The sequence below is a fragment of the Sesamum indicum genome, linkage group LG13, assembly GCF_026168435.1.
Source record: "Sesamum indicum cultivar Baizhima isolate 11 linkage group LG13, ASM2616843v1, whole genome shotgun sequence".
In the NCBI taxonomy this organism is placed as follows: Eukaryota; Viridiplantae; Streptophyta; class Magnoliopsida; order Lamiales; family Pedaliaceae; genus Sesamum; species Sesamum indicum.
In genome coordinates this window covers 13,186,123-13,211,732 of record NC_142669.1, presented here as the reverse complement: position 1 = coordinate 13,211,732, position 25,610 = coordinate 13,186,123, and the positions used below count along the sequence as shown (strand labels likewise).

General features: G+C 34.4%; 2 protein-coding genes across 5 annotated transcripts; one reads left to right on the top strand and one right to left on the bottom strand.

Moving 5' to 3' along the window:
• Positions 1 to 551: 551 nt before the first annotated feature.
• Positions 552 to 2,174, bottom strand: LOC105176009 (HMG1/2-like protein). Its single transcript, XM_011098676.3, has 8 exons — positions 2,023 to 2,174; positions 1,891 to 1,944; positions 1,674 to 1,790; positions 1,515 to 1,572; positions 1,363 to 1,407; positions 1,199 to 1,279; positions 963 to 1,052; positions 552 to 862 (listed from the first exon to the last, which is right to left on the bottom strand). The coding sequence occupies exons 2-8, from the start codon at positions 1,935 to 1,937 to the stop codon at positions 839 to 841; spliced, it is 462 nt and encodes a 153-aa protein (XP_011096978.1). The 5' UTR covers positions 1,938 to 1,944; positions 2,023 to 2,174; the 3' UTR covers positions 552 to 838.
• A 13,424-nt stretch (positions 2,175 to 15,598) lies between these two features.
• On the top strand, positions 15,599 to 21,072 carry LOC105176007 (uncharacterized). Of its 4 annotated transcripts, none has more exons than XM_011098674.3 (6): positions 15,599 to 15,730; positions 15,842 to 15,929; positions 16,176 to 16,266; positions 19,716 to 19,800; positions 20,010 to 20,166; positions 20,721 to 21,072. In XM_011098674.3, exons 1-6 carry the CDS (start codon positions 15,692 to 15,694, stop codon positions 20,834 to 20,836), a joined length of 576 nt encoding a protein of 191 aa, XP_011096976.1. In that variant the 5' UTR covers positions 15,599 to 15,691; the 3' UTR covers positions 20,837 to 21,072. The 4 variants fall into 4 exon arrangements, with proteins under 4 accessions (XP_011096976.1, XP_011096975.1, XP_088733222.1 ...); XM_011098673.3 differs by having other exon boundaries at positions 15,605 to 15,716; XM_088877096.1 differs by having other exon boundaries at positions 15,611 to 15,716; positions 15,842 to 15,970.
• The last annotated feature ends 4,538 nt before the right edge of the window (positions 21,073 to 25,610 follow it).

Here is a 25,610-nt window from a genome sequence, read left to right as displayed (position 1 = left end):
ATTAATATCAACAGATTCAATAAATTTTAACTATAATTTTATATAATTAGATCAAATCTCAATAAAAAAACAGTAAAGATGCTACGAGAATTAAATAAATAATTTTAGAGTGTACAATCATCCACCTAAATTATTGTAGGGAAAGGAGAGGGGCATTAGCCTATGAAAAGCAAGAGCAGCTAAAAAGCAAGAAACCCATCCACTATGTGACAGGTGGAATTCGGTGAAAAGTTAACTCTTCCCACCCCCCACCCACCCTCCGGGGAACCTACAAGTGTTCAAAACGACATCGCTTGGAACTCCAACACTTGTCCCCCGTTTGACCTCAAGAACCCTTTGAGATATTTTTTTTCCTTGCGAGAGATATTTTGTATTATAAGAAGACAGCAGCAAACCTAATCATATTCGGTCCACCAGACAATTCGCATTAAACAGATCATCATCACCCAACAGAACCACAGAAATCGCATTTACCTCCCCAAGATCGGGATGCAAACCAAGAATATTGATAAATAGAAGCGTGAAATCAGGAAAAACGAGACAACACATCGTGTACCCAAGATGATGATTATCATTAAGCAGAGGAGGATGGATCCTAAGGGAAGATGGGAGGAGGGAAATATCTTAAGAACAGCAGAGAAGTAATAGTACTACATAAACAAACAATCCCATCTGAGCAGCTATTTTTAATTTCTTTTTCCTACAAAAAAAGGCAGAAAAAAATTGAAGAAAAAAGGGCAGCTATTTATCAAAGGGTAAGAGTAGCCTAGTCCAGATGGAATTGTTGTACGATAATTTCTAGACAAAAGATTTAAATCTTGAAAACCCATCATTTTCTTCACTCGTCGTCGTCCTCATCTTCCTGCATATGAAATCAAGAAATTATATCAAGCTAAATAAATAGTTGAAGAACAGTAAAAACGAATCCATTTTTTTTTCAAAAGAGAGGGTTATATACAGACCTCTCCGCTGCCATCTTCATCATCGTCTTCATCATCGTTCACCTCGGACCTCGATTTGTCGGACTCTTCCTCGGCTCCGGCGCCGTCGCTCTGTTGTAAAATGTTGTTAGAAGTATTTTTCTAAGTTAAGCAGAAGTAGGATATTAGTACTAAGCAGGCCTATGATTTTTACTACTTGAATCTTGAGGAAAGGGAGGAACAAGAGAAGAAGCAGAAGGATTTGGTGAAGGAATTACCATCTTTTTGTTGTAAGCTTGAAGGTTCTTTTCATACTCGGCCTTCCTTTTCTCTGCCTTGGCTACGTATGGAGCTTTCTCCTGAAACAAGTTTTACTATAATCAGAAAACAGAATATACCCAAAAAAACGAAACGATTCAAGTCGAGTGAAAAGTATGCTTACAGCCTCTGACAACGATTTCCACTTATCACCACCGGCTTTACCTACCTGTAAGGATTTTTACCAAGAGAAAAATAAGCGAAATTCGGTAAAAACTCTTGATAGAAATTCACATAAACTCTGAATCTGATGGGAGGGGGGGAAGGGGTACTCACGGCGGCGACTGATTTGTTGTTAGGGTGCTTCTCTTTGTACGTCTTCCTGAACTCCTCCCTTTTAACCATCAAACAAAACCCAGAAACTAAATCAGCCAAAAAATCATATCTACAGGAAGAGAAAAAAGGTACGAAGAAAAAGGGAAAATTATACAGTACATGAAAACGAAAAAAGCACTGGCAGGCCTCTTGGGCTTGTTTGGATCCTTAGCCGGCTTCCCCTTCTTAGCCGCCGGCTTTTTCCCACCCGCTGCTGCTCCTCTCTTCACAGAGAGCCTTTTCAATTTCCCAAAACAAGAAACAACATATCAATTCCAAAATCAAATCCGAGAAACCCAAACCACAGATCTGAAACAAAAACACACGCAAAACCCACTTGGTATCAGCTTTCTTGGACTCAGCCTTGGATCTTCCTCCCTTCATCGCTCACCTGCAGAGAAACAACCAATAAACCGGTAAGAATCGGTCCGACTCGGGCGATTCAGCGGCAGCCCAGGTCCCAACTCACCTAATAATGGTACGAAAGAGATAGAGTCGCTGCTAGAGAGAGAAATATAGAGAGATATGCTTTGCGTTGGTCGTGTATTGAAAGTGTGCGCGTTGAGGTGGTATATGTGAAAGGAAGGGATAAGGGTCTCAAAGGAAAGAGCCTCAAAATCCTTACAAAATTCACTCACAAACCAAATTGAAGTCCGGGTTTGGGCGGGATTTCAAATTCCTCCCGCCACGTCACGGATCCGCGTCGCCCCCCTTCCACCTCTCCCATTGGCTCCCAGGATGTCCACTTTCCCCTTCTCTTGGCTTTGTGTTTTCTCTGTGTTTGTTGGGGAGGCGGTGGGGGCCGTCAGATGAAGTGCTGGCGGAACAGTGGGGGCACGTGTCCTGATCTGGTGGGATGCGGGGGTTTAGTGGTTTGCTGGTGTAATGACGGAATTAGCCTTTGTGTTATTACGTTTAAGGGCACGAGAGCGGGTGCGCTCCGCCCTTTATTAAACAAATCTGAGTAAACCTGATATGATTGAGATACGCGTCCTGAGCTGTGAGGACATTTTGGTAATTATCTGCTGCTATTGCTATCTAGGTTTTCCTTTTTCTTCCCAAGTATTTTAGGTGAGGAGCCATTTCAATTTATTTAGTCAAATATAATTTTAAAATTAAATAAATTTTATAATCTTTTGGATTTTGGACTATAACATTCTTCCAATTATTCAATTACCAAATTAGTACATATGGTATTTTGTGTTTCCATTATAATTTATTTATTTATTTAGTTAATATTAATGTGTATTTATTTTGTTTATTTCTATAACAATTAATTTATCTAGTTTTTAATTGATGTGCAGTTTATATTGAATATTTTTTACTAGCAATCCTGTACATAAATTGATGTGCTTAGGGAAACAAAACTCAATCACTATTATCTTGTACCTCGGATCAAGAATGGCTGCTAGTGACATTAATAAATTAGTCTCACCCTAATATTTGTCAAATTTGATTTTCATTCTTTCAATCATATCTCGAATAAAACTATCATTGTCTAATGACTTCTCATCTAATAACACTTTTACTAAGCTGACTGCATTCAGAAACAAGTTTGAAGTGTTGGAAAAAATTTTGGTTTCAAGTAATCGAAACAACGTTTTGAAATAATTTCAATCTGATTTAGAAATCAAAAGCAATTAAAGCCACGTTGTAACAAACAGCATAAAGCAATTAGAAACGTTATTTAAGATAAAAAAATTTAAATTGAAAACTTACAACGAGAATTGTATCGTAACAATCCTCAGTCCAATTGAAATAATTAATTTAATCGAATCGCAGAATTACTGCTTGCCTTGAAGAAAATATACGTCCCATATCAGAGTGCACCGGGTTCAACGTAATTTCTCCCAAGATAAGACGGTTACAGTTCTTTCGATTTTGGATAAATAATTTTCATGAAAGTTGTAGAATCCTACTACAGTTTGAATAATGACCAGGATGAAGGGGGATTAGCGAGACCTCATCCCTAGGAAGAAGCAGTGGAATGAACCCGAACCTACTAGGAAGCCTTCCGCGCGCGAAATAGCAATAGAACTTTTCCAAACATTTGTAGCAAGGATATCGAAAAATACCTATATAACTGGATTGATCCCAGAATCTAGTTGCGCGGATGACACTACATGGACTGCACTATACCGAAGAACACCTCGACCAACCACTCAAAAGCTCGTAATCAAAACTTTTATCGCTCAAATCTTTAAAAGAATTATAGAAGCCGAGAAAGAGATGGAGAGAGATCACAAAGGATGAAAACTTGTGATTGTGGTTGTGTGCTTCAAGTGGGAAGTGGCATGCCTTTATATAGACATACCCAAAATGCAGCAATAAATGAGGATATAAATGCAATAATTCTCCCCCCCCCCCAAGAAACCGTCCAAAAGAAATGAAGCAGCAATGAAATTTGGTTGTAGTTTTTTATTCTTAATAAATCACATTCAAATTCAGATTAAACCAAATTCAAATAGCAAATGAAATTGAAGAGAATTGAAAATGAATTCAATTGCTGCTGCTGTTACAAATCTATGGCTTTCCACTATTTCAACAAAATTCCAACAATCCCCCACAAACTCATAGATTTGAACTCAAGTTTCTGTGGTTTATTTTCAACAATGGTACCTTCCGGTTTGAACCACTGTCTAAATTATCTAACGTCAGTTGTCACCAGGTCAAATGGAACTAAGCCTTGAATTTAAGCCTATGAGTGTGACAACGTCTGTCAGTAACAACAAGCCACCAGTTTTATGTTGATCTTTAGGGTTGACACTTAGGCCATGTGTTCTGATCTTGTTCATGAATATTTTCAGGAATAACCCAATTCCTTAGTTGCAGCCAAACAACGACATTCACTTAGCCAGGCGTCTCCGAGGATGCACTGCTAGCATCTCGTCTTATAAGACTTAACCCCATTCAGAGATAAACTCTTACTATACTTGCAGTAGCAGCACCTTCTAAAATTTCAGGGAAAGACTCCAGATACAAAGTATCAGTCTATTTGGTGCTCTGACATACCCTTACGACTTGTTGATACTACATTGAACCTTCTTTGTGGGATCTCTACTCAAAAGGTTGGGTTGCCGTTGTAGATACATTACTCATGGGTTTTCAGTCTCATCCCTAATCTGGACTTATGAACTTGTGACACATTCAATCCTTTCATCAAAGGATGAACAACATTTCCTTTATTCCCATAAAGTCAATGCCCATTAGTCTGTCTGACACTAATGCCCTTATAGACTTCAGTTACGACTCCTCACCTTTGCTACTGTGGTTTGGCTATCACAATGTACAGCAATCGGTGGAAGAGGCCGACTTACAATAGGAAGTTGTGATAACAACCCAAATAGCCATTCTGCCTCGGTACCATTCATATCTAATGCACATAACTTGACTTCAAATGTAGACCAGGTTATCAAAGTTTGTTTTGCAGACTTCCAGGAGACTGTGCCCCCACCTAAGGTAAAAATATATCCTGAACACCCATTACTCCCGGAGTTTTTGGCTATCCAGCTAGCATCACTATATCCCTTAAGAACAATAGGGAATCTGCCATAATGTATGGCCAGTGACACCGTGCCCTTTAGGTACCTTAGTACTCTATCCAAAGCACCCCAATGAGTTTTGTTAGGACAACTAGTGTATCTAGCCAGCTTAGAGACAGAAAAGGATATATCTGGTCTCGTGTCATTTGCCAGATACTGTAAGCTCCCAATAATTTTGGGAATACCTTAGCTGTGCAACTGGAACACCACTTTCATTTTTTAATAAAGCTACAGAAAGATCATATGGTGTCTTAGCAATTCTACTGTTTTGATAACCAAATTTCTCAATTATCTTCTCAACATAATGAGATTGAGAAATGGCTATTCCATCAGTTGAACGAGTCAACTTGATGCCAAGAATCACATTAGCCTCACCCATATCCTTCATTTCAAACTTATTTTTTTAAAAATGACTTGGTTTCAGTAATAATATCTAGACATGACCCTATTAACAGAATATCATCCACATACATGCATAGAATTATCATTTTATCTCTTTTAACCTTGCAGTATATACACTTATCATTCTCATTTACAGTGAAGCCAAATGCAAGAATAGTTTTATAAAAATGACTGTTTGAGTGCTTGTTTAAGTCCATATAGAGACTTAACAAGTTTACAAACTTTATGCTCGTTATCATGAGCTACAAACCCCTCAGGCTGATTCATGTAAATCTCTTCCTCGAGTTCATCATACAAGAAGGTTGTTTTCACATCCATCTGATGAATTGGGAGATTATACACCGAAGCAAGTGCTATAAGCACCCAGATTGTAGTCAATCGAGCTATTAAAGAATAGGTATTGAAATAGTCTATTTCATCCTTTTGTTTAAACCCTTTGGCCACCAATCTGGCTTTAAACTTATCTATGGTCCCATCAGGTTTCAGTTTCCTTTTAAAGATCCACTTACACCCAATAGTAGTACACCCCGGAGGGAGATCGACTAGCACCCACGTTCGAAACCAATGGAGTCCATCTCACTTTTGGCAGCTTCTTTCCACTGCTTAGCTTTTGAAGAAGCTATAGCATCTTTAAAAGTGATCGGATCATCCTCGATGTTGTAAGTGACAAAGTCACTTCTTAAATCCTTGACAATCCTAACTCTCTTACTCCGTCTAGGTTCATCTGACTCCTCATGAGTCTGATTAGAACTACTAGGACTAACCCCCACATTTGACATCTTTTCCACATGTTCAGAAATAGATGTGGAGGTAAGTGAATCATCAAACGAAACATTTGAAGTTATTCCTGTTTTTAAAGGAAATACATCTTCTAGAAGTACAACATCACGAAATTCGACTATTATGTTGACCTCAATGCCTAGAATTTTTTATTTAATAATCGAAAATCTTAAGGCATAACTTGTCTCCACATAGCCCAAGAACACAACATCGACAGTCTTAGGACCCAATTTCTTCGTTTGTGTTCCGAGATCAGCACTTTTGCTAGGCACCCCCATACTCGAAAGTATTTGAGGCTTGGTTTCCTACCTTTCCACAACTCGAAAGGAGCACTCATATTGTGTTTCAAAGGGACTCTATTCAGAATATAGCAAGCCGTATGTAAAGCCTCTCCCTACAAATACTTTGGTAACCCGGAGGTTAGTAGAAGACTGTTAATCATATCTTTGAATGGTCTATTCTTTCGTTTATCCATTCCATTAGACGAAGGGGAATACGGAGGAGTCTCTTCATGAATAATGCCAAAAGTTTGACAATATTCATGGAACTTACTCGAACCATACTCTCATCCTCTATCAGTTCTTAGTCTTTTAAGTTTTTTACCAATTTGGGTTTCTACTTCATTTTTAAATAAAATAAATTTATCTAAGGTTTCATCCTTATTTTTCATGAGAAACACATAACAATATCTACTGCAATCATCTATAAAGGTGATAAAATATCGTTTGTGGTCCATGGTCAAAACTCCATTGAACTCACAAATATCAGTGTGAACTAAATCAAGTATTTTCGAATCCCCCTCTCAATTGACTGGTAGGGTTTTCTAACTTGTTTAGCTTCTACACAAACTTGGCATTTGTAATTTCGTTCAATATTTTGACAAGGAATTAAATTCAAATTCATCATTCGTTTGATCAAATTTAGATTTAAATGACCTAACCTACTGTGCCACAGAGCAGAAGATTCAACATTCAATATAATAGAATCAGAAACATCAACTTTATTATTATCAACTCAAACTTTGAACAAGTTATCGTCTAAATAGCCTTTACCGACAAAAATACCAAATTATTGAATTACAACTTTATTAATTTAAAGATTAATTCATATCCCTCCCTAACTATTACAGAACCACTAATGATGTTTCTTCTGACAGTGGGTACATAATAAATTCTTTTTAGCGACAGAATGCGCCCTGAAAGAAACTTCAAGTCTACGCTTCCTATTCATAGTACTTCAGCTGTACTGGAGTTCCCCATGCTTACTGTCCTTCCACTGATGGCCTGATAAGACACAAAGAGAGATTTATCAGCACAAACGGTCACATTTGCTCCTGTGTCAATCAACTAATCATACGGTTCGTAAATAGTCAGGAGTTCGGGTTGTACAGATACATACCCGCCAGTTGCTCCTAAGGTGCTAGCACCGCTAGAACTTTCCACAATCATGTTGACAGCTGCCTGCCCAGTCTTGGCCTTTTTATTAGGACAAAGCTTGGCCGAGTGTCCAACCTGCCCACAGTTCCAGCATGGTTTGTTTGCTTTTGGTTTTTTATTTTTGGAGGCCTTGCTTTTATTGATGGAATTTCGAATTTGAGTTAATCTCCCACAATCATATTGACAGCTGTCTGCCCAGTCTTGGTTTTTTTATTAGGACAAAGCTTGGCCGAGTGTCCAACCTGCCCACAGTTCCAGCATAGTTTGTTTGCTTTTGGTTTTTTATTTTTGGAGGCCTTGCTTTTATTGATGGCTTTCGAATTTGAGTTAATCTCCCACAATCATGTTGACAGCTGTCTATCCAGCCTTGGCTTTTTTATTAGGACAAAGCTTGGCCCAGTGTCCAACCTGCCCACAGTTCCAGCATGGTTTGTTTGCTTTTGGTTTTTTATTTTTGGAGGCCTTGCTTTTATTGATGGCTTTCGAATTTGAGTTAATCTTATTCACTTTCTGTTTCCCCACTATAAGATTGGCCCTTGGTTGATGTTCAACAGGCATCTTGTGCGTTTGATTTCTATGTTCTTCCTCAATGCTGATAGCAATCATAAAAACATCCAGAGACAATCTCCCTTTTTGATGCTTGAGTGTCATGTCAAAATTTTTCCAAGATTTGGAAAATTTGTCCACTATAGACATAACCAGAAACTTCTCGGGAAGCTTCATCTCAGCATTAGCCAGAGCATGCTCAAGATTGATAATCTCATGAGTCTGTTCAGCTACAGATCGGTTCTCAACCATTTGATACCTTATGAACTTAGAAACAGAATACTTTTCGAGCCCTTGCTCTTCAGTATTATATTTTCGGTCCAACTCATCCCACATAGACTTCGCAATGTAAGAATCGGAACAATAGACATCGAAGAGCGTATTTGACAAGGCTGACAAAATCGCTCCTCTGCCTATTTGATCCCTTTCTGTCCACTGCGCTATCTCAGCAATTCTGCGATCGGTATCAATAGGTTCAGGTCTGATCACCTGAATCACAAACAAAAGTCCTTTCATCGTCAACCAAATTTTCATTCGTTGTTGCCAGCGTTTGAAAAACTGGCCCAAAAACTTATCCGGTAAATCGGTCAAGTCAACCTTGGGTGTGATCGGAATTGGAACATAAATCGGCTCGGCCATCTTTAGTGTTTTAGGAAACTAAAGGTAACGTTTAAAAAAAATGAGTTTGAAAAAGCGTTTTCCAAAATAGTTCCAACAACAAAATTCGATTTTTTAAAACCTATATATTTTCTTCAAGATTGTTGGAAAAAATTTTTGGTTTCAAGTAATAGAATCAACATTTTGAAATATTTCAATCGGATTTAGAAATCAAAAGCAATTAAAGCCACGTTGGAACAAATAGCATAAAGCAATTAGAAACGCTATTTAAGATAAAAAAAAATTTAATCGAAAACTTACAACGAGAATTGTATCGTAACAATTCTCAGTCCAATTGAAATAATTGATTTAATCGAATCGCAGAATTACTGCTTGCCTTGAAGAAAATATACGCTCTGTATCAGAGTGCACAGGGTTCAACGTAATTTCTCCCAGGATAATACGGTTACAGTTATTTCGATTTTAGTACTATACCGAAAAACACCTCGACCAAACACTCAAAAGCTCGTAACCAAAACTTTTATCGCTCAAATCTTTAAAAGAATGATAGAAGTCGAGAAAGAGAGGGAGAGAGATCACAAAGGATAAGAGCTTGTGATTGTTCACAAGAAACCGTTCAAAAGAAATGAAGCAGCAATGAAATTTGGTTGCAATTTTTGATTCTTAATAAATCACATTCAAATTGCAGATTAAACCAAATTCAAATAGCAAATGAAATTGAAGAGAATTGAAAATGAATTCATTTGCTGCTGTTGTTACAAATGTGTGGGTTTCCACCATTTCAACAAAATTCCAACATGAAGTTGGGTAGTCACTCCCAGAAATGATGTGTGTGGCATCTCAAAAAACTTCCAATATCGAACATACATTTTCAATTTTTTCTCAATATTCAAGACACTGACAATCATCATAATGTGGATCTTTAGCAGCAAATCTAAAACATCCTTGAACTTGATTGTAGTAGACAACATCTCATATGTAAAGTTCCACCTCGTTCAACAATCGTCAACTAACTTTCTTTCTGGGAAGTTTAGTTGTTTCACAATTTTAGAAAATATCAAAAATCTTGCATCTGATCTCCAAACATACTCTATGCTGTCACATATCACTTTAACGATGTTTTGAGTTTTACAAATACCATCTTGAGCTATAAGGTTCCAATATGAGCACAACATTTGGCATAAAATAATTTTCCCTCGCAAAGCAACTTTTTCTTTCTTTATGCATAAATCTTCAGATGGTAAATGGAATAATCATTGGCAGAAGCATTGACAACAAATGCTGTGTGATTTTCACTTTGAATATCCCAATCTTCCAAGCAACGCCAAATAACATTAGCAATCTCAAAACCTCGACAAGGAGGTGGAATGTGAACAAAATTGAGTATTGTTTCTATAGTTGCCAATTTTGATCAATCCAATGGCCAGTTACCACCATATACTCCATTTTTTGATTTTTTTTTTTTTTTATTTCCAACAATCAGTCGTGTGACTAATTCTGTTTACTTTTTTGCAATAAGTTCTTCAATTTCTTTTTCTTAGCCTCAGAGACATTGACACAATATGTCCTTATTGTTGTTCTTGAAACTCCTCTTACTCAAGCATTCCCCTTCTACAAAATAAATCAAATCACTCTTCTTCCACTTTAAAGAAAGACTTTTGTGCATCATTAGGTAGTAAGTTAGTGACTCTTTCATAGCTTCCATGTTAAACTTCCCATCTTGAAAAGTTGGATCGATGCTGGATTAATATTGTTGGGCATAAAATCAAGCTGTGTTTGCATCGAATTCTCTCTTTCCTTCATAGCTTTGTCTAATATGGTTGGCATAATATTGCAAGTGTTTGTGCAGCTGAGTTTGTTGGATTACCTTTACTTTTCATGAATATCTTCTTGCAGTGGTTACAAGATATCTTTATGTTGGAATAGGTGACCAAAATGCTAATTAGATTGGCCACTTTGCAATATATTTAAGAAATTTCTTTTTATTTTGTAATATTAAATTAAATGAATAAGAATAAATATTCATTTGGCCTTACTTTGTTGTTCTTACTCATGTAATGTTCACGCACTGCAACAAAGCCCACAGATCACTAATCAACTTGGGTTGCACATTTGATGGCAATTATGAAATCAACTTTCGAGGGTTAGATTTGAAATGTTCCAAGTCAAGAGTACTGAGAATGGGCATCGAGAGTTCTATTGAGACTTGCACTAAATATTGCGTCTATATGATGGGTGTTGTGTTTAATAGGTGACAAAGTTTGACGTCTATGCAATTTTAGTGGGGGGTTGACAAAGGTTGTCAAGCTAACTGAACTGACTCGTGGGGAGTCATCCTATAGAAGCTCGTAAGGCTTGATCGGTATGACTTGAACTCCTTGGCTCCAATAGTATTGGGTTTAGTCCTCAGACTTGAGGATTCATGCAGTCTCATATATGGGATGACTGTATCTAGGACTTGGTAAAAGATGACCATGTTCTAATATGGTTATTGTAAGCCTTGTTTCAGTGCAGTCAGAATATGTATGAAGATTGGTGAGTTCCAAGAGAGGATCCGTCGCCTATCATGAGATGATAGCAATCTCTTATGCATTCTAATGTGTGTTGTGCTCCGAGAGTCTGTGGCCAAAATGGGTGATCAAATAGGAAAGTATTTTTCTATGCTGATCAAGTAGAGAAGCATAATCAAAATATTAAGTATAGATGTATAGTCCAAGATGGAAGGATTGTTCCCTATCACACTCGATAGTCTTAAGGTTTAAGTCATTTTTACTTATTTTGTAATACCATGGACTGTTGGTAAATAACCACCCATGATAACGGGTGCTTTCGGATTAAGTGTTAATCAAAAGCGATTAATTAAATATGATTTAATTAAACTAGCGCAGAAGTATTTGCCAATTAAATTATTATTGACACAAGCCCAAGTCTAGCTGAAGGGTGTACCTACATAGTCACTAAAAACACCACTCAAGGAAGTAGTAGAATTAATTATTAATTAATTCTAGAAGGACTGACTTGATTTAAAGAGTTTAAATTAATTCAAGAGATTAAATGATACGATCATTTAAATGGGAGAACTCATGTGATGAAAAACCCAAAATTTAATTAATGAGATTAATTAAATTTGAGTTAGGTTTAATTTATTTAATAAGATTAATTTTAATTGAACCAGATGAATTAATTAATGGGATCAATTAATTAGAGTTTTGACTTTGGTAATTTAATGAGATTAAATAAACTGGGTTAGGCTCAATTATTTGATGAATTAATTAATTGGGTCGTGGGCTAGGATTTATTTGATAAGATCAAATAAATTTTATTTGGGTTTTTAAGAATTGATTGGATTAATTCTATGGAGACCCAAGTCTATGAATTAATTCTATGGAGACCCAATTTGTCCATCAATCTTTCGAATGGCTCCTATCATGAGTTTATCAAGCATCAGTTGGAAGATTGTTTTCCAGGAATGAATGGGTTCATAATTAAGATTTAAGAGTATCCGCCAAATATAATCAATTAATTTTTATCATTGATCTTAAATTTTAAAAAGGCTAAAGGGTTTAGATTTACTAATTTTAAATATATATTATAAAAAATAAATTATTACTCAAAAAAATTACCCCCTTCCCCCAGCCGCCGTCCCCACCCCTCGCCGCCAGATCCTCGCCCCCATTCCCACTCGCCACCCTTGAATCAGCGGTCGGCCAAAAATGCATAGTTCAGGTATGCAACCACCTTTAACGTCTGTTATTGCCCTTAATTTGGGCGATGGCAGACGTTGTTATTGCTCATTTTCTTTTAACTTTTTCTTTTAATTTTTTTAGTTTCTAAATTATAAATTTAAAAAAATGACTAAAAAATTAAATTAATCAAATTTAAAATAATTCATTTAATTTTTTTAAATATGTTTAACTAAATAATAATTTAAAATATTAATAATATATAATTTTTATCATTATTAACATTTATTTCATTAAGATATCTTAAATTTAAAAAACGAATTTACTAAATTTTGTACTGTGATTTTAATTAAGTATTTCAAGTTAAATTATAAAATTTCAAAATTTATATACTTCTTTCACACTTTTTAAGCAAATATATTTAAAAAAATACTTTATTGTTTAGATAAATGAAAATACAAAAAAAATTACTAAAAACAAGTAAAAAAATGCGCAAGTGAAATATATAGACACCATGAAGATATTTTAGTAAAAAAAAGGCTAAAAAATAAGGTCAAAAGCAGCTAAAGAACACCCCAAACGGACAAGGAGCATGTCTAATGCACCTCTGCTAATTACTAACTAAAAGAGTATTTTTTGCTGAATTTTACAAGACACAGGGAGGATTTTAACCTATTTTCAAAACATAGGGGTTAGTCTTTTAACTATTTCAACAAAACATAGGGGGGTAAAATATATTTTAGTAGAGTTTCTTTGGCCTATTTTTATAACACAGAGGGATTTTTAACTGAGTTTCAAAACATGCGATTTTAAATTTTTTTGCCTATACAAATAGGCTTTCTAAAACAAAATAAGATGATTTTGCCCTTAAATTTCACACATATCATGCATGTGATCTTTTTTTGACCAAAAGTTCCACCAACAAATGAGTAAGATGGTAAGTTAAATTCACATAGTCCGTGTGGTAAATTGAGAAAAGGAAAAAATAATAATAAAATATAAAAACGACCATAATTTGAAAGACAAAATATAATATAAAAAAATATAAGTAAATATAAACAACAATAAATCACATTCACTTCAACCAAGTACCTTCATCTCATTTAACAATTAACTCACATGCTAAGATAGCAACACTTCATCAAATACATACTTCTCACTTAGCAGTTGGTTCATAACAAATAGGTTACTTCAGAAGAGAATTCAATAGTTCGGGCACAAGACTTTTTTATAAAAAATTTCGTATTCAAATCTTGAATATGTGCTTATATGTTGAGTGTGTGAGTGTAAAAAAAGAAAAAATTGATTCATAACAAATAACTTTAGTTCAATCAATTATAGGAAAATAATTACAAATTAATAGGCAAGAGAATGATTACTTCGGATAATTTGAATTCTACCCGATATCAACCATTCAAAAGAAAAAAGAGTACCACCATATTTTTGTATTTTTTAAGATAAGATAAAACATACTCAATGTTTGTTTTTATGTTTTAACATCTTATTTGTGTGTGTGTGTGTGTTTTTTTTTTTCAACTTTTTATATAATAATATATTCTTTTTATTTTTCAACTTTCTATATAATTATATATATATATTTATATATATAATATAAAAGAGACATGATTAGACAATAAACAGTAATTTTTATCTCCAAAAAATACAATATTAAACATATAATATATTATATATATACATATTTAATATAAAAAATATATAAAAGAGATATGATTTCACAATGAACAGTGATTTTTGTCTCCCAAATCTCAACATCAAATCTACATCACTTATTTTAAAATATTTTAAATTACCTTAAAATACAAATTCAAACATACCATCTATTTTTAACACACACTTACTTATATTTATTTTTCTCTCTATATCTCCAAAACACAAAATAAAATACTCAAAATACAGATCCAAACACTATGTTAGAGATCCAAATTGGAAAACTAGATGAAAAAAAAAAGAAACAATAATCTTCAATTAAATATTTTTAATGTGCTCACACAATTAAATGGATTTATAAAAAAAAAATTCAGATATAATTTTCAAATATTTATATAACGGTATTTGAAGAAACTAAATTTTTAGCCTTAATGAGAATTTTATATTTTTGTTTTTATATTTCACAATAATCAATCATATACATTTCAATAAATACATTCATTTCGATCAACAATTATAGAAAAACTTTAAAATTATAATAAATATCTTGTAAGTTTATACATTTTGTAACTTGTTTCTTAGAGAGTTTATAAAATATTAAATTATATTTCAAAATTAAGCATTAAAGTGTTTGTACAAATAGAATTGTCAAATTTATAAAACGTTTGAAATGATAATTTTTTTTATAAGTTATATGATTAAAATTGAAAGGGATAATTACACTCTCATTTCTTAAAATTTGGTGTAATTACATATAATTTTTTTATAATTTAGAAAATTATATCTAGCACCTCTAATATTTGCTTTCATCTAACAAATAAGCCCCTCGTTCGTCAAATTTTATTAAATTTGCTGATATTCACAAACCCAGAATAGATATTTACCATCGATTGACTTATTACCAATTTATTGCAGGTCAAACAATTTTTTTTCGTACTAAACTACCCTTATATAGTGAAAATACATCTCATCACATATATTAAAGCGTGAAAATGTATGAGAGTAATTTCGTCATAAAAAAATTATTTGACATGCAATAAGTCAGTCAGAGGTAGATTTTTTTTATAATTTTTTTTGTTAATATCAGCAAATTTAGTGAATTTTGACTAATAAAGTGACTTATTTGTAAGACATAAGCAAATCTTAGAGGTGATAGATGTAATATTTCAAAGCACAGGATATTTACGCGTAATTACACCAAACCTCAGGAGTAGGGGTGTAACTATTCCAAATTGAAAATATTTATTAAAATTTTAAAACAAGTTGAAATTTTTTTATTATTTTTTTAAAAAAAAACTTATAATAAACTCAAACATTTTACTGAATTTTATAAACTTAATATTCTTTAATATCTTATAAAAATTCATAATTTATATTTTTAATATGAACTCAAAACTCAAAAAGAGCTTCTAAACCCCATCTTTGCAGAGGTGAGCAGACAAAGAAATGGCGGCTCCCGGAAAATGCTTTCTTGTCACTGGCCCTCCGGTAACTCTGCATTTGTATGCGTATACATGAGCTCAGTGAAATCTCTCTCTCTCTCTCTCTACATGTGACGCGCTCATTCGAATCGTGAAAACTTTGTGCATTTCTTGTTTTGATATCTTATGCAGGGAGTGGGAAAAACTACTCTGATAATCCGAGTGCTGGAGGCCCTCAAACAATCGAATCCCAGCTTAAAGATTCAGGGTTTTTATACTCGTATGCCTCCAAATTCTCATTCTTTATCTCGTTAGCGTTATGTAAGTTTGCTCCTATTTTGCAAATTGAATTGTTTGACTAATTGTATTCATTATTTGAAAAATTCAAGCTATATAATTCTGATTCCTTTGTGATACTCTTTGAAACTGATGGTGAAAAGTATCACGCTATTGAACTAGGGAAAGGGAGTATTATATGCCATTGTTTCGGTGAAAGATTGAATTTAATGTAATTGAATTTACCTAGGTGAGTTGAGAGAAGGGGCAGAAAGGGTAGGGTTTGAAGTGGTTACTCTTGATGGTCGTAGAGGTCCTCTCGCATCCACCACTATCTCTAGGTACTTATGCTGTATGTATTGTCCATTTTAAGCTATTTCTTTGTTTTTGATATGGCATTCGTATCTTTCAATTAACTTACGTTTTGAGTCACTAATCTCATATATCGATGATGCATTTTAAAGAATATGGTAGTACACTGCTTTTGGCTTATGCAATGAAAATGGTTTTCTGTGTTTCTTTATATGTTCTTATATTTCGAGATTTCTGAATAATAACAAGAAAATTGTTTCTCTGTAAAGAAATGATTATAGTTTTATGTTGTTTGGACTTTAAAACTATGAAGGTTATGCTGGACCAGAAGTATTTAGTCTGGAACAGGGATTAAGAGGATTGAATCTGCTCATGCACAGTACTAGTGTTTCCTATAAACTCTTATGCTGTCTTTTGCACTATCCATAACTGGTTTTTGATGGCGTGTGTTGCTTCTTAATGTGATGGCTGTGCTAAAACAACAACAACATGCATCCAAGCAGCCTTCGCATAAGCAGTGTCGGTGGAACTGAAATACTGTATCTTTAGTTTTTTTCGCTAGAATAATTTAACTCAAAAAAAATTGGGATACCAGTTCTCCTTGTTTTAGGAAAACATTGCAGATCTATGCTCCTTTCTCTTTGCATAAAAAGGTGAATACAGATGGTCCAAATAGCCTGAACAATTGAAAATCTTTGGAGAAGGAACTTTTTAATCTAGTAATTATTGACAACCATCAAACACATACAAGTTAGACCAGTTGAGTAATTTATTGCGATAATGGAAGAGGATACCGTTGTACAACATCATTTAGATAGGTTTTTAAATTTATCAGAACTGTGAGGAGAGCAGAGGACATCATGGGTGACAGAGATTTTTGAAAACAAGAATCATCCAAAAGCTGCAGTTACTTAGGAGGAGCTCTCCATGAAATGTGGTAGTGGTACCCTACTTTACACAAAAGTCATATATACATGAGAATTGAGATTGATAAATTCGTACATAACAGTTTCGGTTTTTGCATAAAATAACTGAGAGGAGTATGCTCAAATCAGAAATTGTTGTCCTAGTTGTAAGTTGCTTTATTAATCCCAAGCCTTTATCTTAACATGGAAAACCGTAATGCAGTCGAGTATAATCCTTTTCCCGTGTAGCAATTACTTCTTGTCTAAAGGCATGTGAAAAGGACAGGTTCTGGCATGACGAGGGCCAAGCAGTCAAATGTAACAAACTAGAGAAAAGAAGCATAACGAAAAACCATCATGGAGGCTTTCCCATGAAGACAATAGTTAGCTGGAAGATCGGTGGTTAAGGGCAAACTTTCATTTTTAGTCCTGTTATTATAAGGGTGTTACACTTTCATTTTTCCTTTGACAAAATACATTTAATTTTTTAAATATAATGAAATTAACACATTGAGTCCCGTAATGACGTAGTGAACAAATTTGATCTTGTAGTTAAATATGGGAAACTCTTTTAATCCTTTAAATTTTTTAAGGTGACACTAAGTCCTAAGTTGGCCGGTGACTGAAGATTCTAGAAAAAATAGCGTGTGTTTTCCAAAACGGGTTTAAGAAACCCCAATGCGTCGATTTACGTATTTCTAAGGGCAAGCAAAGGGTTTTTATGTGTTTATTTGACAAGATTTATGGTTGTTTCAAAGAAATTAGGCATCTTTAAGAGTTGGAAGAAAAAAATTTGGGTTTGACGAAATGGGAGGATTTTTGGGATGTAGCAATACATTTTCTGTAGTGATGAATGGCGAAGTATAATTAAGGCTTATCATCATTGTTAGGTTTAAAAAAAGTGCATAAACACACACACTATTTTTCGTGTCACTAATTGTGTCGCATTAGAGAAATTAGAGGATTGAATGTTTTTTCACCATATTTAACTATAGGACTAAATTTGTTCACTACATATTTATGTGATTAAATGTTTTAATCTCATTATACTTGAAGGATTAAATGTGTTTTGTTAAAAGAAAAATGACTAAAAGTGCAACACCATTGTAAAGTAAAAATGAAAATTTGCGTGCCAAAATATGTATATATACAGGCTACTAGCAGGTGCACTAGCTATAATGTAGAAAAATGTCGTTCCCACGAGAATTTAATGGAAAAAGTACCAAAACTGTAAATAATACCTAATTATTTGGATGATTGAATTTTCAGGGATGAGTTGTTACTACTACGAGAAATTAATGAAAATTGCACAAAAATAGAGTTGGAGAAATTCAATAATAGATGAGATGCTAAGGTTATAGGTCCATCTAATTGGTTGAATGAATTTCAAATTAATAAATTAATCTAACAAAGCATTTATTTCATAAGTTGAGGTTTTTCCCAAGTTCATCTTATATACTTTCTCAAGTTATAGCAAACCTATTGTTATCTAGAAATTAGTGGATCTCTCTTTTCTAATTGTCGAGACAGTAATACATAAAGATTTATGAAAATTCTATGGACTCAGGTGAATCATGCATATGTATCTCTATATATTATTCAATTCACACAATGAATTACCCTGACCATCAAGAATCCCTGTTCAGTTCATCAATATAATTTAAATAACTTAAAAGGTGATCAATCTCTCAAATCATAGCAAAAGCACAATGTCCATAGACATATGAAATTAAAAGCTGTAAATTAATAAGAAAAAAATATTCAATTCATTGTCTCAATTCGGCTTTCCAAAAGTCTTAGCAAATAGGGATTTAGTTCATAAGGTGGAAATCAAAAGTAAAGGAAGAAAAACTGAGAAACTCATGGTGTCGAAATCTAGCTTGAACGGATGTCGCATTGCTTGAGATTCTTCTCCAAGAATTTAGTATCCCTTGATTTTCTTTTGTGTGCTGCGTTGTCTCCTCTAGAGGATGATCCTTCCTATGTTTTTCTCCTCTCCTTTTATATCACCCTTACCAGGGCTTCCTTTCTCACAAGTGGAAGAAAAGGGAACGAATCTAATTGAAGTCAAACTCTTCTTTTTTTTACAAAATCCCTTTCCTTCTCAAATATCTGATCTAATTAAAGGATAGAATTACATAATAATGGGCCCATATATTCCCTTTTTTTCTCCCCCAGCAAATATTGGGTCTCTCAACTTGGTTCGCCAGCAGTGCCCATCCATTAACCAATGGGCACGGGTTAATGATCACACTTCTGGACCCTTCTTTGATAACCTTTGGGCACGGTAACTTGGCAGTGGTTCTGTTAATTTCCTGCAATTCCTCCGGCCTCTTTTTTCATCAAAAAGCTCGTTTTCTTCCTTCATTTCATTCATAGAAACACTTAAGATCCCTAAAAACTATCAATAACAAGCATTATGTCTTCGAGAATTAGGGAAACTAACAGGAAATAAACCACATAAATTCATGTTATCAATCGTTTTACTCATGAAACTAACTGGCTGAGTAAAACTTTACCTGGTGTCGTTGATGTTTTAGCTTCTGCTAGTAAATTATCTTTGTCCATTGCAGCCGGGAATCTCAAAGATGGCCTAATGTCGGAAGGTACAAAGTAGATGTCTCATCATTTGAATCATTAGCTTTGCCTGAGTTACAGGTGAGTGAAGTCTACATTTTCTTGTACAATTTACAGTTTCTGCTGTATTGAGTATTTTACAAATATCAGAAGTCAGAATCTTAAGTTAACTTCCTGGACCCTGGCTGATTTGTCATAAATATCTGATTCTTTCTAGGATAAAGTTAGTCAAACAGTTCCTGATTAAACGGAAGAACTTTACAGTTCGAACTGAATGTACCTCTGAACAGGTTAAGGTGGACACTGATCTGTTCATTATCGATGAAGTTGGTAAAATGGAGCTCTTTAGTTCATCATTCTTCCCTGCTGTGTTAAGAGTTCTAGAATCAAATATCCCTCTCTTGGCATCCGTCCCTATTCCGAAATCCGGCAGAGATATTCCTGGAGGTACATGATTCCAAACTCAAATGCTAGAATTCTTGTATCTTATGGACTGAAAACAGATGAAAACATGAATTGCATTGGATTGCAAAGATCATTTCCTTTCTGTAGCATGTCAAGCAAAAAGCATAACCAAGTTGCAGGTTTTTCCATCTGGGGTATTCCTTACTCAGACATGATCAAATGTTTGTCCTGTGCGATAGTTCCTGAGCTGATCCAATTTGGATGATGTCCGTAATGTCAATTTCTCATAACTAAATGCTTATGTAGGACCTTTACAGTTACATCCATAAAATTGAAGAGAAAAAAATTGTTTGATATCAAAATATCCGATCTTAGACATGGATGTGCAATTTTTACTAGATTTGTGGCTTTTCTGATTGCACGTGTTATCAGGAAGTTATAACTTGACCCGACCAGAACATTTCAAGCAAATGTTTTGTACATATTCACACTCAAATTTTAATAATTTTATTAAGTACCAGAGACTGAAACAACTGTAGGTATTTGTCCTCTAATCCAGGAACGGCATGTTATTTATTTGATTTATTGTCTTGCAGTTGCAAGGTTGAAAAATCATCCAGGAGCTACTATGTGTATGTTGAACACGAGCAACAGAGATGCCATGAAGGAGCAAATATACTCCAACTTGATAAACTTGTTGCAAAATCAATAGATCTACAGAGATCTTATGTTGTTGTCTATTTCGTGAAATGAGCCACCCTTAAAGTCATAGAACTATGTGGGGCTTATAACGGCCCCATCCTTCCTTTTAGGATGTCATGTGCTCGTCTTTTAGTATGTTAGATCTAGGAGTAACGTCCTTTCGTACTTGTACAAGCTCATGCAGTGCTATGTTGAAGTTTGCAAAATATTTCAGAAGTTATCAAAGAGGTAAAAGTTGACTTTTCACTGTTCAAGACCTAAAGCAAGAGTTTCCTGCTTGGTTTGGTTTATTTAATCTTGTTTTCACTTATATATTCTTAAGTACAGCTGATTCAATTCTTTATCAAACTGTTGTACATTTTAAAGCGCCGTGAAATGGTGAGTTGTTAATGTTTGACTGTGATTCACCCATATAAGTCTGGATTCTGCCACATTGTTGTTTCATCGAACAAATATTTTGGCTGGAAATTCTCCATGTGCAATCAGGTCAGCTGCTTTCTGAGCTTATGCAGGAGGACGACCCGAAGATTAGTGATTATTCTGGTATGCTTGGTACGTTTACCTACATTTAGCTAACATGCAGGGGCTAGGCCGTTGGGAGACCAGACTCTGCCTCCGGTGATTTCAAACTTATATCATCTTTTAATGAGCTCGGACCAAACTGGAGTCTGAACTTCTAGCTCGCAGATGATTCTCTGAATTTTACCCTGTTGTACATAATCAATTGTGAGGCAGCATGCATCCCCAATTAGGAGCAGCCCGTGTTTAATGGCCATAGTCTCACTCTTTTATGGTCCTTCACTTCCAATATGATATTTCTACACAGAATGGAATATGGGAAATTCTTTTGTTCTCTCGGAAGATGTTTGGGATGTAAATTTTTTGCTTTGCATATTTAGAGCCCATGAAAGATGACGCAGCTTAAGGGAAGTGGATCCGTCCACCCGGTGCCTGATTTTTAGTAGGTAAGCAATTTGAAAAGGTTAATTGCATTTTACGTTCACGAGAAAACACAAATACGTACAAAATTATCCTGAATAGCAAGAAGAAGAAGGCGACAAGACCCCTTAAGCTTTTAGAAAAGAAGCTTATGGGCTCTTCCTTTAGAGGATCTTGTCGTGGTTTTTAAAAAGGAAAAATGCAAGCCACCTTATGTGATATACCATATATGCAAAATATCTCTTTGCATATATATATATATATATATTCATTAAATTATGTTTTTGTATTTTGCAAAATAGAGCAAATTACTCTCTTAGAAGGGTGGGTGTAATGCACTCATCCTTTACTATGTTTTTTGGTTAATTTTAAGAATAGAATATTAATTTTATATATAATTATGTATTGTTTTTTATACATGTGATTAAGGGTAGATCACATTGAAACTCTTTGAGATTCCAAATTACACAAACACTCTATATATTTGGTAAAATTACAGCTACCTCGTAAAAATGTTAATGTAATGTTTTTTCTTTCGAGAAAATTACAGCTACAACCCTGTAACGGGTGTTAGTGTAATATTTTCTCAAGATGCGCAGTGGGCTACTTCAGACTAGGATAGGAATGAATTCATAAAAAAATAGGTTAGGTTGGCCTAAGCTTGTTTGGAACCGGGCCGGTCCTAGGCTAATTCTAGGTATTGAAACTTGGGACCAACCCAGCTCAGCAAGTGGCCAGGACCACCTGGTCCTGAGTCGGGCTTGCGTGGGGTTTACTGGCCTATCTTTTCTAATAAAAATAATGCATAACATATAAGTTTTATTTTATTCTTCTAATTTTTTTTATATAATTTTGAAACTCTAAAAAAATCATTATCTTTATTGTTCAATTTTTTAATTTTCAGTACTTTAATTTGTTAATACTCTTTGTGTTTTTCTCTAAGTTTATTTTAAGTTCTTTTTGAATTTATTATCATCTAAATTTATTATTAAGCTTGTTCCTCAAATTATTACTTAACTCCATTATATAGTCTTAACTATTATTTTTTTTACTGTTATTTTTTGGTGTGGTTTAATTTATTATTTATTTTATTTCATAATACAACTATAAATTTAAGTCATTGTTCAAAAGAAAACTTCAATTTTATAAAAAAATAAAAATAAAATAGTACATTCGGGCCTGATCCTGGCCGATTCATGGACTGGGCATGGGTTTATAAATGAATCCAATTGGGGGCCATTCAAAGGCCCGAGACCGCTCTAGGAGCGGTTATGAGCAGTAGTGGGTTGGTTATGGGTTAGGTTTTTTCAGGTTGGTCCATGTCAGTGCACCTTGGAATAGGGGGTGTAGTTGTAATTACAACTATAACCTCATGAGGCGTCATTGTAATTTTATAGAAAGTAGAGGGTGTTTGTGCATTTTGACTTAATCTCCGGGAATATTAATATAATTTATCCTATAATTCATATAATTAAGTAATATATTAATATTTAAAATAATATATATATATATATATATATATATATATATAAAGTAATTAGAAAACTTCATCCCTATTGGCCCCCCTGCGCACCCAACCCCCTTTACCGCTAGTCTACCCCCTCCACTACCGTTGCTGCCTTTGCGTTCGTCCCCACCTCCTCCCCTTTTTGTCGCTACCTCCTCTCCTCTCCCTTTCCTCGTTGCCATCGTCGGCGCCTCCCCTCTCCTTCTCTCTCTGTGCCTCTTTTCCCTCCCCTATCGTTGCTTCCCCCCTATTTTCTTCCTCTGCATTTGTCTTCACCATTGCTCCCATCCCCCTGTCTCTCGAGTATCCCGTTGTCGCCTACCTCCCCGCACCACTCCCCCTCCCGTTCCTTCCTCTGTCGCCGCCACCTCCCTTCCTCACTCTTCCCCTCTCCCTCTCTATATATATTATGTACATATATATATATTTAACTTTTAATTATATATAAAATAGATATTTTATTTTTTCGAGAAAAATTTAAATAAAAATAAAATATATATTTTTACGTGACAAAATAAAATTCATAAAGACTGTTCAAGTATGCATATGCAGGACGCTTCATTGGATAGCCTCCCTATTTTGTTTTATCACATACAGATGTGTGTATACGCGTCCATCTTTATTTAATGGAATAAATTACTATGGCCATACACAGGAACTATAATATTTTCATCCATCCTTATTTTTCTAGTTTGTTTTACGAAAACATATAAGCAATTTTTTTGTGATATCGTAAATATACAAATTATCCTCTTATGAAAATTCCTGGACATACTTTTGTATTATGGCTGGCGATCCTTAATAGAGTACTCTCTATTATGGATAAACCTTGGTTGGCTCATATTAATAGTTCCTGCGTACTTTGTTTTGATGGTGCTGATGAGACCATGATCATATTTTTTTTGGTTGCACTTATTCGCGTGGCTGTTTGACGGTGATTCGACGCACACTTCGATTTGATTGGTCCAACCGAGCTTGGGCTACTGACGTCTTATGGGCTGCTCGCAGATGGAGAGGCAAACACTATGTTTCTATGGCCTACCGCGCTCTTTTGGCCTAGTGTATGTACCATATCTGGCGTGAGCGCAACATTAGACTATTTGATGGAGTACATAGAGATACACGCACTGTGGATACGCTGATGGTTCGAGATGTGCAGCAGAGGATTCTTAGTGTAGAATTACCTACTGCTATTAGCACTTGTGCGCTTTATTGCTTATGGCGGATCCCTTGGCTTGTCGAGGAAACCGCTTAGATTAAGCAAGATGTATTATACTATTATATTTTTTTTACTTAATGAAATTTACTTTACTGAAAAAAAATAGTGATTTACTTCTCTATTTTTTTTTAAAATACAATAATTTACCCTCCCATGATTTAAAATGAAGCAATTTACCTCCCTATATAAGGAGGTAAACTGCTTCATTTTAAAAAGTATAGGGAGGTAAATTGCTATATTTTTTTTCATAAGGGGGTAATGTGTTCATTTTCAATATCATATGGGGGTAAATTGCTATTCACCCTTTGTTTTAATAATAATTGTTAATTAATTATATAACAAATATTATTACCTACGATAATTAATATGTTGATTATTGTAATTATTAAATATTATTACAGACATATATATCATTTAATCATCATGCACATATATTTATCAACTCATAATATGACAGTAGCAGCAACACATGATAACAAATAATTAATTGTTTGGGACAAATTATATTTTCAATTGGCCCCACCATTGAAAAAAGGTTTGAGTTGCAAAATTTTAGAAAAAAAAGACGGGATTTTAAGTTTTCATTATCATTCAAAGGAAAACACTTTCTTGAAATCATTTTCTTATCATTTTAAACTTTCATTATTATCTTGTGTTGTTTAATTTTGTCTTCTTATAACTGTTTATTAATTTAAGCGTTAGAGTATTTTTTTTTTTCAGGTCCCATCTTCCAGATTTGCAAGAACTTTTACCTAAAGAATTCAAGTCCAAAATTTACCTAACGAGCAATTTTTGGTTCTCGCAGCAAACATATTTTTAATATTCTTAAACACATACATTGAATGTCCCCACATTGAGCTAGTATTTTATTATTTTTGCATTAATCGAATCAACCTCGAATTTGAAAGCTTATCGACCAAAAAAAAGAAAAAAATCACGTAAAATTTGTTAAATTTAACAAATTAAATTCAAATGAACTTATATCGACCATTTCAATCGAGCTTCGAGTAATTTAATCTAATTTTCATCCTCACTAATAACTGCATTGATTTATATGTTTAAATAGCTCATAAGTAGGGAGGAGGGGGTAATTTTTAGAGGAAAGACTAAGACAACACA

What these genes read in the sequence shown, in the direction of transcription:
- LOC105176009 (XM_011098676.3), bottom strand. Translation starts at nt 1,937, where the DNA reads ATGAAGGGAGGAAGATCCAAGGCTGAGTCCAAGAAAGCTGATACCAA. An exon ending in ACAACAAATCAGTCGCCGCC is followed by an intron (nt 1,408 to 1,514) that starts GTGAGTACCCCT and finishes AAATCCTTACAG; the next exon opens with GTAGGTAAAGCCGGTGGTGA. An exon ending in ATGAAGATGGCAGCGGAGAG is followed by an intron (nt 863 to 962) that starts GTCTGTATATAA and finishes TTTCATATGCAG; the next exon opens with GAAGATGAGGACGACGACGA.
- LOC105176007 (XM_088877096.1), top strand. Translation starts at nt 15,692, where the DNA reads ATGCTTTCTTGTCACTGGCCCTCCG. An exon ending in TTCTTGTCACTGGCCCTCCG is followed by an intron (nt 15,717 to 15,841) that starts GTAACTCTGCAT and finishes TATCTTATGCAG; the next exon opens with GGAGTGGGAAAAACTACTCT. An exon ending in TAGCTTTGCCTGAGTTACAG is followed by an intron (nt 19,801 to 20,009) that starts GTGAGTGAAGTC and finishes ACCTCTGAACAG; the next exon opens with GTTAAGGTGGACACTGATCT.